This window comes from Gossypium hirsutum, chromosome A02 (genome assembly GCF_007990345.1).
Source record: "Gossypium hirsutum isolate 1008001.06 chromosome A02, Gossypium_hirsutum_v2.1, whole genome shotgun sequence".
Taxonomy (NCBI): domain Eukaryota; kingdom Viridiplantae; phylum Streptophyta; class Magnoliopsida; order Malvales; family Malvaceae; genus Gossypium; species Gossypium hirsutum.
Window position 1 is genome coordinate 4,280,416 of NC_053425.1, and position 16,362 is coordinate 4,296,777.

At 37.5% G+C, this 16,362-nt stretch overlaps 1 protein-coding gene across 1 annotated transcript; it reads left to right on the top strand.

Moving 5' to 3' along the window:
- The first annotated feature begins 14,241 nt into the window (after positions 1-14,241).
- LOC107940180 (CBL-interacting serine/threonine-protein kinase 7) lies at positions 14,242-16,109 on the top strand. The gene is given in 2 exon segments (XM_016873609.2): positions 14,242-15,689; positions 15,692-16,109. Coding segments are annotated over 2 exon segments (1,386 nt in total). The 5' UTR covers positions 14,242-14,612; the 3' UTR covers positions 16,001-16,109.
- The last annotated feature ends 253 nt before the right edge of the window (positions 16,110-16,362 follow it).

The following is a 16,362-nucleotide window of genomic DNA, read 5'->3' on the forward strand; positions in this document are numbered from 1 at the left end:
AAATTTAGAGCCATGGAGAACATCGACTATCATCGCGGGGTTGACGCCAAGAATCTGAGTTTGGTCCCTGATTTAGTACTCCCACCTAAGTTCAAAATGCCGGAATTCGAAAAATATAATGGGACTAGTTGCCCTGAAGCTCATATAACTATGTTCTATCGAAGAATGAAAGGATACGTCAACAATGATCAGCTATTAATCCACTGCTTCCAGGACAGTTTGATCGGATCTGCAGCCAAATGGTACAACCAACTGAGTCGTGCTAAAGTTGGTTCATGGAGAGACTTGGCGCAAGTTTTTATGAAGCAATACAGTCATGTAACGGATATAACACCCGATCGAATTACGTTACAAAACATGGAAAAAAAGCCTAGTGAGAATTTTAGGCAATACGCCCAACGATGGAGAGAAGTGGCAACACAAGTCCAGCCACCCCTTTTGGAAAAAGAGGTCACCATGTTGTTTATCAACATTTTGAAAGCCCCGTTCATCAACCACATGTTGAGGAGTGCTACCAAGAGCTTCTCGGATATGGTAATGTCCGGTGAAATGATTGAGAACGCGGTAAGGAGCGGTAAAATTGACACGGATGAAAACTTCAAAAGACCAGCCCCAAGGAAAAAAGAGGGCGAAGTAAACAACGTAAGCACATATAGCAAGAGCCATTCAAAACCGATTACTGTTGGCCCTCAAAAAATGATGACCACTAGTCACCAAGCCCCCTCAAGGCAGGAACCCAACACAAGGCCCAACACAAGGACTAACACAGAGAGACTTCAATTCACGCCCATTCCAATAACATACGGGGAACTGTATCAGAAGTTATTTGATACACACATAGTATCTCCATTTTATCTAGAGCCCATGCAACCTCCATATCCCAAATGGTATGACACGAATGCCCAATGTGAATACCATGCAGGGATACCAGGGCACTCAATTGAGAACTGCACTGGGTTTAAAAAGGCGGTGGAAAGGTTCATTAAGATGGGGATTGTGAAGTTTGACAACCCATTAGGACCAAACGTAGCAGCGAATCCGTTACCCAATCATACTGATAAAGGGGTTAACGCAATAATCGAATGTGAGAGAAAGAGAATCAAAGCCGACATTGCAGAGATAAAAACCCCATTGAGTTGGGTTTGGAGACAAATGATAGAAGGAGGTCTCATCAAACAAGATTCAAAGGAAAAACCCGAAGGAACGAAGACGTACTGCGAGTTTCATGCTGAAGAAGACCATGACATTCAAAACTACACTGAATTCAAGGCCATGGTACAAAATCTGATGAACAACAAAGAGCTAGAATTTTATGAAGAGATCAAAGGACTTGAAAAAGGAGAAGTTTATGCCTCGGAGGAGGGGCCTACGGGAAAGGCCCAAAATCACCCGGTGGTGATTATTTCAAGGCCAACAAGCACAGGATCTGGAATACAACTGGCGCCAAGGGTCATAATCCAAAAACCTGTAGCCTTTCCTTACAAGGATAGCAAAAAGGTTCCTTGGAATTATGACTGCAATGTGATGATCATGGGAGAGGAGAACCTGATAAATGCTTCAGAAGAGGGTAATAACGCAGGCTTCTATACGCGTAGTGGAAAACGTTACGACCCGGGAAATACAAAAAGGGAGCCTATAAAAGAAAAAGCCTTAGCGGTTGAACAAGATAAAACGAAGACGACCGGAATTGAACCACATATTAACACACCGGTGACTGAAAATGAGGCTAGAGAATTCCTAAAATTCTTGAAGCATAGCGAGCATAGCGTGGTGGAACAACTGCATAAGTAACCGGCTCGCATCTCAGTGCTCGAGTTACTTCTAAGTTCAGAGATACATCGTAATGCGTTGATAAAAGTGCTAAATGAGACTTATGTCGCTAAAGATATCTCAGTGAACAAATTGGATTGCCTGGTTAACAATATAAATGCTGATAACTTCATCTTCTTCAACGATGATGAGATCCCTCCAGGTGGTATAGGATCTACCAAGGCCTTGCACATCACTGCCCGTTACAAGGGGTGTATACTACCGGCGGTACTCATTGACAATGGATTGGCCCTGAATGTTTTACCCCTGTTCACATTAAACAGGCTACCTGTGGATAGTTCTCACATGAAATCATGCCAAAATATAGTGAGAGCATTTGATGGCACTGAGAGAAGTGATGAGAAGAATCGAGATACCTCTATTGATTGGTCCAAATACATACAAGGTAGACTTTTTGGTAATGGATATTAAACCATCTTACAATTGCCTATTGGGGAGGCCTTGGTTCCATTCTGCAGGGGCTGTACCATCGTCACTTCACCAAAAGTTAAAATTGGTGGTAGAGGGTCGATTGGTGACTATAGGTGCAGAAGAAGACATCATTGCATCAGTCACCGATGATATGCCATACATAGAGGCTGATAGTGAAGTGATAGAATGTTCATTCTGATCATTGGAATTCGTAAATGCCACATTTGTCATCGAGATGAGCAAAATCCCAGAGCCTAAGATATCCAAAGCTACGTCAATGAGCTTACAGCTAACGGTGGGAAAGGGAGCATTGCCTGGAAGAGGATTTAGAAAATACCTCCAAGGAAGGGTCGAAGTACCGATCCTAGTTAACAAACAGGACCGTTATGGTTTGGGATATAAGCCTAATGCGAGGGAAATGAGGAAGGAGATGGAGAAAAAGCAAGAAAGGAGAAGAGCACATTTGGGCGGGATAGAAGCCAAGTGGGGACCGATAACCTTTCCCCATATATCTAAGACTTTTGTTTCAGGGGGAATTGTCCACCCTGAAGAGAAGGATGAGGTTACAGAAGGAAGGATTGAGAGGTTGGACATCAATGCCATATCCGCAGAAGAAAGGGTGGAAAGGAATTTATCGGGCATTCGTCCTTACGAACCTGGAAGTGTTCTGAATAACTGGACTGCAGAAGAGATCTCTGTAACATTTAGAACTAATTCAGAGTAATATTCAGAACACTTGTTGCCCTAAGCCTGGGGGTGATAAGAATCTTTTGTAAAAGGCACATGTCCAAAATCTAATTTCAGCGAAAACATATCATTCAGTTTCATCTTGAGCAAATATTCTTTCATTCTTTTCATTCCCTTTATAATCATACTATGCATACAAGTATTCTTAGATTCTTTTATTTGGGCCTCCATTTGTTCCAATAACAGGTCTTCAGATATCAACGAGATGAGCGACGCTGTTACTAATTCAGAGTATCTATTCGAACAAGACATGAGTATAGATGATCCTCAAGATTTTGAAGGTGACCAAGACAGCGTTTTATCTCCGGATTTGTTAAGAATGATGAAAGAAGAAGAAAAACAAATTCTACCCTACAAGGAATCAGTAGAAGTTGTGATCTTAGAAGAGGGCTGAGAGGTAAAAATTGGCGCTTGCATTGCCAAGGAAACAAGGCAAGACCTTGTTGAGTTGCTTCAAGAGTTTAAAGATGTCTTCGCATGGTCCTACCAAGATATGCCAGGGTTAAGCACTGATATCGTGGTACACCGATTGCCTATAAAGGAAGAATGCAAACCAGTCCAACAAAAGCTCCGAAGGATGAGGCCTGATGTCTTGCTAAAAATAAAGGAAGAAGTTAAGAAGCAATTTGATGCTGGTTTCTTACAGGTGGTCAAGTACTCAGAATGGGTAGCCAATATAGTCCCTGTTCCTAAGAAAGATGGGAAGGTGCGAATGTGTGTGGACTACAGAGACTTGAACAAAGCCAGCCCAAAAGATAATTTTCCACTGCCTCATATCGATACCTTGGTGGACAACACGGCCGGATACTCACTGTTCTCTTTCATGGATGGTTTCTCCGGGTACAACCAAATTAAGATACTTTCTGAAGACAGGAAGAAGACCACATTCATAACGATGTGGGGGACGTTTTGTTATAAAGTGATGCCTTTTGGATTGAAAAATGCGGGAGCAACGTATCAGAGAGCCATGGTAGCATTATTCCATGATATGATGCATAAAGAGATAGAAGTTTATGTTGATGACATAATCGCAAAATCCAGAACAGAAGGGGAACACGTGCAAGTTCTGAGAAAACTGTTTCTAAGGTTAAGGAGGTTCCAGCTAAAACTTAACCCAGCCAAGTGTACTTTCGGGGCTAGATCAGGAAAATTGCTAGGATTCTTAGTCAGCGAAAAGGGAATTGAAATTGACCCAGACAAAGTTAAGGCCATACAAGAATTACCTCTACCAAGTACTCAAAAAGAAGTTCGGGGTTTCCTAGGAAGACTAAATTACATCGCTCGATTCATTTCACAATTAACTAAGAAATGTGACCCCATATTCCGTCTTCTTAAGAAACACAATCCAGGTGTATGGGATGAGGAGTGCCAGAAAACTTTCGAAAGAGTTAAACATTACTTGTCCAACGCCCCAGTACTGATGCCACCTTGCCCTGACAAGCCGCTGATACTATACTTGGCAGTATTTGAGAATTCCATGGGGTGCGTGCTCGGCCAACATGATGAGTCAGGACGAAAATAAAGAGCGATCTATTATCTTAGTAAGAATTTCACTGAATGCGAAACGAGATATTCGCCAATTGAAAAATTATGTTGCGCATTGGTTTGGACTACTCGGAGGTTGAGACAATACATGTTGTACCATACGACTTGGTTAATCTCAAAGTTAGACCCTCTGAAATACATGTTGGAGTCAACTCCTCTAAACGGAAGGATGGTCCGATGGCAAATTCTACTATCTGAATTTGACATAACCTATGTGAATCAAAAGGCTGTAAAAGGGAGCGCGATAGCAGATTTTCTAACCAGTAGAGCCCTGGACGATTATGAGCCTTTGAACTTTGATTTCCCAAATGAGGATCTGATGTATGTGGCAACTACTGAAGCAAACACACAAGAAGGCAATACTTGGAAATTAAATTTTGACGGAGCCTCAAATGCCATGGGCAACGGGATTGGGGCAGTCTTGGTATCTCCAAACGGTGATCACTATCCTTTCACCAGTAAACTAGATTTTGATTGCACAAATAACATGGCGGAATATGAAGCATGTATCATGGGAATCCGCGCGGCTAGGGAACGCAAAATCAAGGTACTTGAGGTATATGGGGATTCGGCATTGGTAATTTATCAGCTCAAAGGCGAATGGGAAACAAGAGACCCTAAGTTGATTAGTTACCGAAGGATAGTCCTAGAATTGATTGAGGAGTTTGACGACATCACTTTTTGTTATCTCCCACGAGACGAGAATCAGATGGCCGACGCTTTAGCTACATTGGCTTCCATGATCAAAGTAAATAGATCAGAGGATGTGAAGCCTATCCAAATGAGCATTTATGATGCTCCAGCCCACTGTTGTAACATTGACGAAGAAGAAGAAAAGGACGACAACCCTTGGTATCAGGATATATTGCGATACGTGAAAAATCGTGAATACCCAAACCAAGCAACTGAGAATGACAAGAGAATGTTGAGGAGGCTGGCCAGTGATTACGTCTTAGATGGAGGGATCCTGTACAAAAGAGGAAAAGATCAGGTGCTGTTAAGATGTGTGGACGCTGTGGAGGCCAAGCAGATCTTGGAAGAAGTCCATGATGGTATTTGTGGAACACACGCTAACGGTTTCACAATGGCCATACAGATCATGAGATTTGGATATTATTGGTCTACCATGGAAGGAGACTGCATCAAATATGCTAAGAAGTGCCATAAATGCCAGATTTACGGAGACAAAATTCACGTGCCTCCATCACTTCTTCACGTCATGACTTCTCCATGGCCTTTCTCCATGTGGGGCATGGACGTCATTGGGCCGATATCACCAAAGGCTTCAAACGGACATCGTTTCATTTTTGTAGTGATTGACTACTTTACTAAGTGGGTACAGGCTACTTCTTACGCCAATGTCACAAAGGCAGCTGTCAGCAAGTTTTTAAAGAAGGAAATCATATGTCGGTATGGAATGCCCGAAAGAATTATATCTGACAACGCATTAAATTTGAATAATAGCACGATAGCAGAGGTTTGTAGTCAATTCAAGATCAAGCACCACAACTCATCGCCATATCGTCCGAAGATGAATGGTGCGGTGGAGGCAGCCAATAAAAATATCAAAAAGATTGTGGGGAAAATGACTGAGACCTATAGAGATTGGCACGAGAAGTTGCCATTCGCCCTCTATGCTTATCGAACGTCTGTCAGGACTTCTACCGGGGCAACACCATTCTCTTTGGTTTATGGAATGGAGGCAGTGCTACCAATTGAGGTTGAAATTCCCTCTCTCCGAGTTTTTTCAGAACTAAAGTTAGACGAAGCAGAATGGGTCCAATCCCGATATGATCAGCTGAACTTGATTGAAGAAAGGAGGTTAAGAGCTATCCGTCATGGTTAAATGTACCAGAAACGAATGATGCGAGCTTACAATAAGAAAGTTCGTCCTAGAAACTTCCATGAAGGGGACTTGGTACTGAAGAAGATCCTTCCCATACAAAAAGACTTCAGAGGAAAGTGGATGCCAAACTGGGAGGGACCTTATGTAGTAAAAAAGGCCTTTTCAGGAGGGGCATTAATTTTAACTGGGATGGATGGCAAAAGCTTGCCCAATCCTGTGAATTCGGATTCAGTGAAGAGGTACTTTGCCTAAAAAAAAAAAGGGAGAGGCCAAGGCGAAAACTCGCAAAGGGCACCTTGAGACCAAAGGGGTTTTGAATTGAAAACCCAGGAATGGGCAATTCAAATTTTCGATCAAAGATGAGGCATAGAGTAGTTTTGTCTTCTCCGAATTAACAAGAAGGAGAGATGCTACATCTTGGGGCATCAACAAAGTCTTTTAGGACTTCTAAATACAGAGTTTGTGCGGAGAAGCTCATGCTGCGATATTTGGGGCACCTATTTTTATCTTATTTACATCTTAGCAATATTTGCTATTTGTTCATTTAGAGCTCTGCTCTCAATAAAGTTCCATCTTATTCATTGTGATAATCTTTTTCATCATATCTCAGCAAAATTTGCTATCTTGATTGATTTATTCATTTCGAGCTTTGCTCTCAGCAAAATTTTATCTTGTCCATCTTGATAATCTTTTTCAAGCATTTTTCATTAAAATAATGATTACTGGACTGGTAATATTCAAGCAGAAGGAGTTCTACATATTACTCTGAAAGCTTCTAAATAGTACGAGGACCTGAAACAGGACTATTGTTTAGAACTGACCAAACTTAAGGGTTAGAAGCATTGGAGGAAGAATAGTCTAAATTGCAACTATTTCCTTGGTTTTTTCTGTCAAAGATACCAGCTGAATGAGAAGGGGCGGTGATAGAACCTTTAATAAATTTCGAGTAATGACAACCTAAGCATTTAAAAAGGGATCATTCTCATGACATTCTGCAAATATCATTCATACACATCTAGTTAGGAGCATTTGATCCACTCTGATCATGTCATCCTAAACACTAGGCGTAAATAGGTCCATAAAATTGATTTTTTAGGTCATATTCCCCAGAGAACAGATCAAAGGAACAGATCCTATACCCTTGAAGTTGCAATGGGATGGATTGAAGTCATTAAAGCAGATCTTGTCTTCATGTATTGGCATGAAGTAGATCGAGGATAGCAGGTCCTATCTTCCTATATTGGTAGGAAGTGGATCGAAGATGCAGATCTTATCTTCCCATATTGGTGGCGAAGTAGATCGAAGAAAACAAATCTTGTCTTCATGTATTGGCGTGAAGTAGATCGAAGAAAGCAGATCTTGTCTTCCCATACTGGTGGTGAAGTAGATCGAAGAAAGCAGATCTTGTCTTCATGTATTGGCGTGAAGTAGATCGCAGATAGCAGATCCTGCCTTCCTATATTGGTAGGAAGTGGATTGAAAAACAGATCTTATCTCCCTAAGCAATAGTGGAGCAGGTCGAAGATGGCGAATTTTACCTCCCCGATTACGGTGGAGTACATTAAAGCCAGTAGTTCTATCTCCCTGGGCAACAGTGGAATAGAGTGAAGATTACAGATCTTATCTCCCTAAGCAGTAGTGGAGCAGATCACATCAAGTCTTATCTCCCTAAGAAGTAGTGGAACAGACTAAAAACACAAGTCTCATCCCCATGGAGTTGTAGCAGAGTAGATTGAAGGCATATCTCTCTAAAAATGCCGTGAGGGGGACCCAAACGAGAAGACACAATGGACGGGAAGGAGGCTACTTAAAAAAAAGAAGGTACCAAGAAGTCAAGACTCGGCGAGACTGGGCAAAATTGGTCTTTCTTAGTCTTTCTCTATTCTCGTTACACGAAAATGAGCAAAGAGGGGCAGCTGTAGAAACCCAATTTTGCCCGGGGCCCAAAACTCGGAAGCCCAAAATCCAAACACAAATAGTCCATAAAATACAAATAATAACCCAATCACAAATGGGCCCAAAATTAAAAAACCCTAGCCCATATGACTTTAACATTTTCGGCAGAAGCAAACCCTATTTGCCTCCCCTAAGCATGTGTGCCGCTGGCCTCCTCATCTGCCACACCTCCAGCTCTCCATGCCACCATGTCGGCCACCATGCCCCTCAGCCTTGGCCACCACGCCCCACGCGTCTGACACTCCACCGTGCCCACCACCTGTAACAAGAACAAACACAACAGCAAAGAAAGCATGCGAATGATGGGGGAAGTAATAAACAAAAGGAACGAAAAAAATATATTGGCTTTAAAAGCCGAAATCTATCATTTGTAACGGGGGGGATTTTTTGATATTTCGATGGGAGAAGGGATTGTATTTTAGGGGGGATTTTTAGAGAGGAATCGATTGTATTTTGGGGGGGATATATATATTTTTTTCGGAGATAATACAAAGTTCAAGAGTAAATCAAGAATCGGATCTAAGTTTTGAAAGGTGATTTTTCATTTTTTTTTTCTCTTTTCGAATTTTCTCTTGATTTGGATTTCGTTTGTTCTGTTTCCTTTTCAAATTTTTTTAAAACGGTTTTTTTTTAAAAAACAAGAGAGGGAGAGAGGGGACTTATCGACGAACTCACGACCTCGGCTAGCCGGATCTCCGATGAGGGTGGCACAGGCCTAAGAGAAAATTTGAGAGCTTTCTCTCTGTTTTTCTTTAAGGAAAATAAGAGAGATGATGGGTAATTTTTTTTTAGTTTTCAAAAAGGGGTGTTCAATGTTTTAAAAATAAAAAAATAAAAAAGTAAGCTTCATTTGTTTTTTTCCCCTCAAAAGTAGAGCCTAGGGAAGGGAAAAACCTGACCGTGCATTCAAGGGATGGAAATGTGCACATTTCTTTTAAATGGGAAATTTTCGCGATTAGTCCCTGTCCTGGGTGCCTACGTTCAATCAAGTCTTTTTTTTGTTTTCTTTAAATGCTTTCAAATTACCCCGGAAATTTACGCCCAGACCCCTCCCTCCTTACCCACGTGTGCATTTTGGTCCCCTTGTATCCTTTTGTTCTGTTTTCACTCCAGAATTTCATTTTTTAATTCAATTAAGCCCTATTTTGTTTATTTTAGACACTTCTATCACAAATTTTTTTTTTGGTATTATTATTAATCTATTATTACTATTTTTTTATATCATTTTTAAAATTATTTTCCTATTATTTATTATACTATTTTTTACACTATTATTTATTATACTTATTATATCATTTTCATTATTTCTTATTTCTTTTCATCTAATTTAATCAATTGGAGTTAAGTTTCACATTACTATATTATTTATTTATTTATTTGTTATATGCTTCATATATATATATAAAATAAAACTAATTATTTTATGTACAAATTGTCATTATATGTATCACATTACTTGTTATCTTATTTTTGTTTTACTAATAATCATTTTTTTCTGTACTATTTCTTTTTATATACATATTTTATAATAATTTTAAATATAGTTTATTATACTTATTATATTTTATTTATCATGAAGACGAGACTCGATATTTGGCAATTCGCGGAATAGTGCCCTAACATGTTGGGTTGCAATTTCTCGTTTGCTCAAAATAATCGAATATTCCTTTAGGTTTTCACTCATGTTTATTAAAAACCTTTCAATACAAAGGATGTTCGATGTTTGGCGATTTGAGGATCGTGCCCTATCGTGTTGGGTTGCGCTTTTTCATTTGTTCTAAACAATCGAAGATTCCTTCGAAATTTCATTCACGTTTTCTAAAACCTTTTAAAACGAAAGAAGTGTTCGATGTTTGGCAGTTCGGGGAATAGTGCCCTATCGTGCTGGGCTGCAATCTCCCGTTTGTCCAAAATAATCGAATATCTCTCCGGAATTTCACTTGTATTTTTCTAAATAAGGCAATATTTCGCGTTTGGAAAATCGAGAAAACGTGCCCTAACGTGCTGGGTTTCGATTTCTCGTTCGACTAAATAGCCAAATATTCTCTTAAAGCTTCAAAGTATGGTTTCATTAAACTATAAGGTGATCTTGGTTTCGATGGTTTAGAGTATCGTGTCCTAACGTGCTGGATGTGATATTCCTTCGGAACAAGAGAATCTTACCTTTCAATTCACGTTATCAGAGTTTCTTTTAAGGATCGCATTTTAAAAAAAAAAACTCTTCAAATTTTCAATTTCCGACACTAAGACACTAATTAATCAACTAGGTACCAATTATGGGCGTATCGAGGGTGCTAATCCTTCCTCGTGCGTAACCGACTCCCGAACTCATTTTTCTGAATTTCGTAGACCAAAATCGTTGTTTTAATAAAATTAAACCATTTATTAAAAACAACCACTTTTGAGGTGACCCGATCACACCTCATCAAAAAAGGATTGGTGGCGACTCCCGTTTTCATTCTTTTTTCAAAATCCAAGTCGACCCCGTTTTATCCAAAAAATGGTGTCAACAGCAATGATTCTTATAAATAACGTAATAAATATTAAACTATGACCTATTCACATGCCATTAAATAAAATATGTAAAAGATATATTTATAAGATATTTATTTAAAAATTAAGTGAAATTTTTATTAAAATGATGAAGTTTTTAAAAGTATAATATTAAAATATAAAAGAGACAAACATATATTCGTAATAATATAATTTATTTTGTAAAAAATAGTTTTTGATTATTATCTAATTGAGTTAATGTCAAGTTGATTTGTAACATCAATCCAATAAGAGGTTTGATATATAGTATAAATTAAGAAAATGAGCTAAAAGAGCTAATAAGGACTCAATTTAATGGTAAGGTTTAGATTTTGTGAACTTTGTAATCTAGTTTTGAGTATCTCACTCATTGTGAATCATATGTGTGTTCATCCAGCTTTATTCTGATGTAAAATTGATTGTGTATTATAATGACTCATCTTGATTAAGAGTGTCGCACTCTTTGTAAACCATATGTGGGTTTTATCTCGATTTATTCTGATCTAGGCTTAATTATGTATTGTAATGATTAATTCTGATTAAGAACAAATTCAATAATTTTGTTTAGAGAAACAAGATAAAACTATAAAATTTTGAGAATTTAAAACTAAAAAAATTGTGTTAAAAAATATTAAAATGAATTCGTGTATTAAATCGGAGGAAATTTGTGTATAAACACATTCGAATTTATTTTCACTTAATTAAATTAGTACTAACAGCAATGTGATTAACGCAACTTAAACTTAAATTACATTAGAAATGATAAATACATTAATCATAAAATCAATACACGAGGTTGAAATCACAAATAATTTTCAAAATAGTAGATAGGGACATAATTAATTAATTAAAAATGTGTATGGTAGTGACATTAAGGTCTTTAATTGTTAGTGGAAGTACTTTTCATTGGCATATCTTTCAATAATATCAATTGGCTTTGTTCACATATATTGTTTTGGAAGCACCAAAATAAAAGATGGTGTCTTTTTAATGAATTTGCGATTTGAAATTAAAGTAATCACTGTTGACTTTATTGATTCCACATCTCAATCTTTTCCATTGGTTGCTCTTTTTTACTTTTAATTTTCAATTTTTTTTGTCACTAAACATTCCATCCATTAAATCAAAGAAATATCTCTTTACATAATTAAGATATATATATTCTCCCAACTTTAAAGCACATCTAATTTGAACTACTTAAATTCATTTCTTCACATGTGATGTTTTCCACAATAATTCAATATTATGTAAAAATTATATTTCTTTTCAAAATCAATCATGCATAATTACAACATAAATAAAAAAACAACCAGCTAGTAAAAGTGAAAAGGAATAAATACAAATATTTTACATGAAAAACTCATTCAAAGAAGATAACAACCACGAGTAAAGGAGCCTTCGATTTTTCACTAAATGAGTAAACAAATGAGAGTACAATATGGAGAAAATAAACCTAAAAGTACATCTTCTCGATCCAAAGAAAAAGCCCTTATTGATTGACATATCAAAACAGAGATACAAGAACCCCTTTAAATAGGTTAAGATTAAAGTTCTAATCATACTAAAATATCCATAAAATAATCAGGGTTCGACTGGAAAAAGAAGTTCTACGTGAAGAATACGTCGCATTGTCATGACGTCCTATATATGCTCGTCACACCACAGCTGCTGCCTTAAGTTGGGAGTTCATCGTGTCGTGACCTCCTATTCATCATAATACGAATAATTATATTACCAATTTTTAAATAATCTTGTGACTAAATAATTAATTGAGTAGAACCAAAAAAGTTATTTCTTAAAGAACAAAATGATTATATTACCAATTTTTTTATAATCATATGAATAGATAATTAATTGAGTAGAAAACATAAAGGTTCTCCCTCAGAAAACAAAAGGAATTTAAAAAATAGAAGAAAAAAGAGAGTCAAAAAAGTATAAAGAAACGTACAATTTTTATATTCCACTTCATACGCTACCGTTGGACCTTTTAAAATCGGTAATTTTAAAATTTCTATTTAAACATCATAGTTCAAAAAATTAGTACTTTTTTAATCAAAATTTGTAATCAATACTTAAATTGTAAAATTATATAACAAATATATTTATTATAAAATTATATAAAAATCAATTGATGCTTTGGTTACAATAGTGTTGCTACCTTAAATTGTCTTTTTATTGGAAATGAACATTACAATGGAAGTGTTAGATTGCGGTGATCATTATGACTTGACATTGTGAAAAACTGTGCAAATAAAATAGAAATAACATAATGGTTTGTTTATGCATTGTAGTTTATCTACATTTGCAGAGCTTAACTCAGTGAGTAATTCCACTATCTTCAAACCACAATACAACAAGTAATTCACACATTATCATTTTCCAAGTATAGAGATCTCAGCTTTATACCTAAAGATTAGAACGCTCACCTCCAAATCCTCCTCTTGAGAACTTGGGCAATGAACACTCAACAATGTTTACAATTCAGTTTGCACTCTATCATAAAATTGTTCCTCAATGAACATAATAGAATGCACTCGATAAGCTCTAATACAAAACCTATACAAGCCTCAAAACATATATTAATATCAACTTGCTAAGATAGAACCTAAGTGAATATAAAGTAACTCTTTGAAAATAGCTGTTACAATCTTCATAATCCAAGTACAATCAATCAAATATATGATTTCCAAAACAGCTACAAGGTCTTCATCGTCCTTCATGTTTCAAAGGTTGATTTGATTCACTCAAGTTCAATCCAATCTCTCAATACCAAGGATTGATTTTCCATAGATGGACCAAATATTTTCAATAATACAACATATAAATTGATCCAAAGGTTTTCTTTATTAAATTGTCGAATCAAATAAGATAAATTTTTAACCACCTTAGTGGTAGTCTGCAATTGGCACTGTCGAGTGCCACTCAACCACTCTCAGCTCAATTTGCCTCAACAAATAGTAAAGTTATTTGTTTATCATGTATAGTGTTTTGAGTTTAGATCTTATTATGATCAAAATTTTATTGAATTATTATATAAAAAAGACAAAAATACCTTCAAATATATAACTTAAATTGTATAAGAGGGGATATTTTAGTAATTTCATAAATGAGTTGGTGCTCAGTTGATTCTTGATCAAGGATAAAATTAGAACTTTATTTTAGGAGGCCAGAAATAAATTATAAAAATTTAAAGGGATTAAAATACACTTTTTATCATTGTATATGCTTATTGTTTTAGAACTTTTTAAAGGGATTAAATTGAAAAATATTTTTGGTGAAAAATTAAATTGAAATTTAATCATCTTTAAACTCCAACAATCTCGTGGCCCAGTAGCCAGAATATTTGTATTAAGGCACAAGAGCTTGAACTTAATCCTCAACAATTCCATACTTACCTCGAATTATCAGAAAAAAGATAAATGATATTTTGCTATTTGGGGCAGTTCCCTAGCTAACCTCTTTGACATCGTTTCTACTTTCTTTTATATTATTTCTACTCATAATACCGACTCAATTTTTACTTTTTTTTTAATATCATTTTTACTGGTAATTCTAACTTAATAAGATATAAGGATGAAATCTCACTAAAATACAAACAGCTGTTAGATATTTTGAGTTTATTTTTCTAATTTAAGCATTATATAAACTAATATACCTTCAAAATAGTCCTTGTTGTGGCACTCTTCTTTTTCCTGCTCCTACCTTCTTTTATTCACTTTCCGTGTCGTTTCCACCACCATAAACAATGCCATCAGGGGCTCAACCACCACTGTCACCGCCAGCATCACCACCGTCTCTGCCGTCCCAACAAACTCCACCGGAACCACCACCACCACCACCACTGAAAATCACCCGTACCAAAACACCGACCGGCATACTTTTAGGCAAGTACCAATTGGGTCGCCTATTGGGTCGTGGGAGCTTTGCAAAAGTTCACGAAGCAACTTCACTCGACGATGACAACACCGTTGTGGCCGTCAAGATCATAGACAAGACAAAAACAGTCGATGCCGCCATGGAACCGAGGATAATCCGGGAAGTTTCAGCCATGCGCCGCCTACAACACCACCCAAACATCCTCAAAATCCACGAAGTCATGGCCACAAAGACCAAAATCTACCTTGTCATGGAACTAGCCTCAGGTGGTGAGCTTTTCACCAAGGTTTTACGCCGTGGCCGCTTGGATGAACCCGTCGCTCGTAGGTACTTTTCCCAACTTGTCTCCGCCCTCCATTTCTGCCACCAAAACGGTGTCGCTCACCGTGATGTAAAGCCGCAAAACCTCTTATTAGACCGAAATGGAAGCCTAAAAGTTTCAGACTTTGGTCTCTCAGCTCTGCCCGAACAACTAAACGACGGGCTTTTACATACAGCTTGTGGAACGCCGGCTTATACAGCTCCCGAGGTTGTCCGGAGGAAAGGGTACGATGGTTCCAAGGCGGATGCTTGGTCTTGTGGGGTTATTTTATTTGTCTTGTTGGCTGGTTATTTACCCTTTGATGATAGTAACTTGGCGGCTATGTATAAAAAGATTCATCGTAGGGAATTTCAGTTTCCAGCTTGGGTATCAAAGCAAGCTAAAGGTATAATATGGCAGCTTTTAGACCCGAATCCGAAAACCCGAATGAGCATGGTGAAGCTAATGGAAACTTCATGGTTTAAGAGAACTGTAACGACATTAAGACCATCATTATCAGACAACCATTTGGAAAGCTTGATGCAAGACAAGAAGTTAAAACATGACATGAGCTGCAATGGGGTTAATGCTTTTGACATAATATCTATGTCGTCAGGGTTGGATCTGTCGGGCTATTTGAAGGAGGGGTTAATAAGAGGAAGGAAAAAAGGTATACCACAACATCAATGGAGTTGGATGGGGTGATGGAGAGGGTTAGGGAAGTTGGGGAAAGATTGGGGTATAGGGTAGAGAAAGGGAAAAGAGGAGTTGTGGGGTTGGGGAAAGGGATGGTGGTGGTGGTGGTGGAAGTGATGGAGGTGGCAGAGTTGTTTGTTTTGGTGGACGTGAAGGTGGTGGAAAGTGGTGGGGTTGAGTTTGAGGAAGGACAGTGGCTTGATTTGGAAGCTGGACTTGGAAAGATTTTTATTTCTTGGGACAATACAGCTCTAGGTTGATGATGGTTTTGTTTTGTAACATACATGAAAGTCTTTCTTGTTTTTGTTTTCCATGTTGTATTCATGTAAATGAATAAAATTTATATTGAGTGATTAAACTCAATAAAAACTCCTTTTGCCCAAAATTTGATTCAAAAAATAGATGTTGATGTTCACAAATAAGTGAAAATTTGATGCAATACAAAAGAATAAAACGAGCTAGATTTTTACTGCAGATTTGGTGGTAACCTCTGTATACAACTGGGTTGTTGAGTTCAATTTTCGTTCATAGAAAGAACGAAGTAATCTGAGTTCCGTATAACATAAAGCCCCAAAAGATGAGCGAGTTTCTCATCATTGCTTGAATCAGGTCTTCTCCCTGA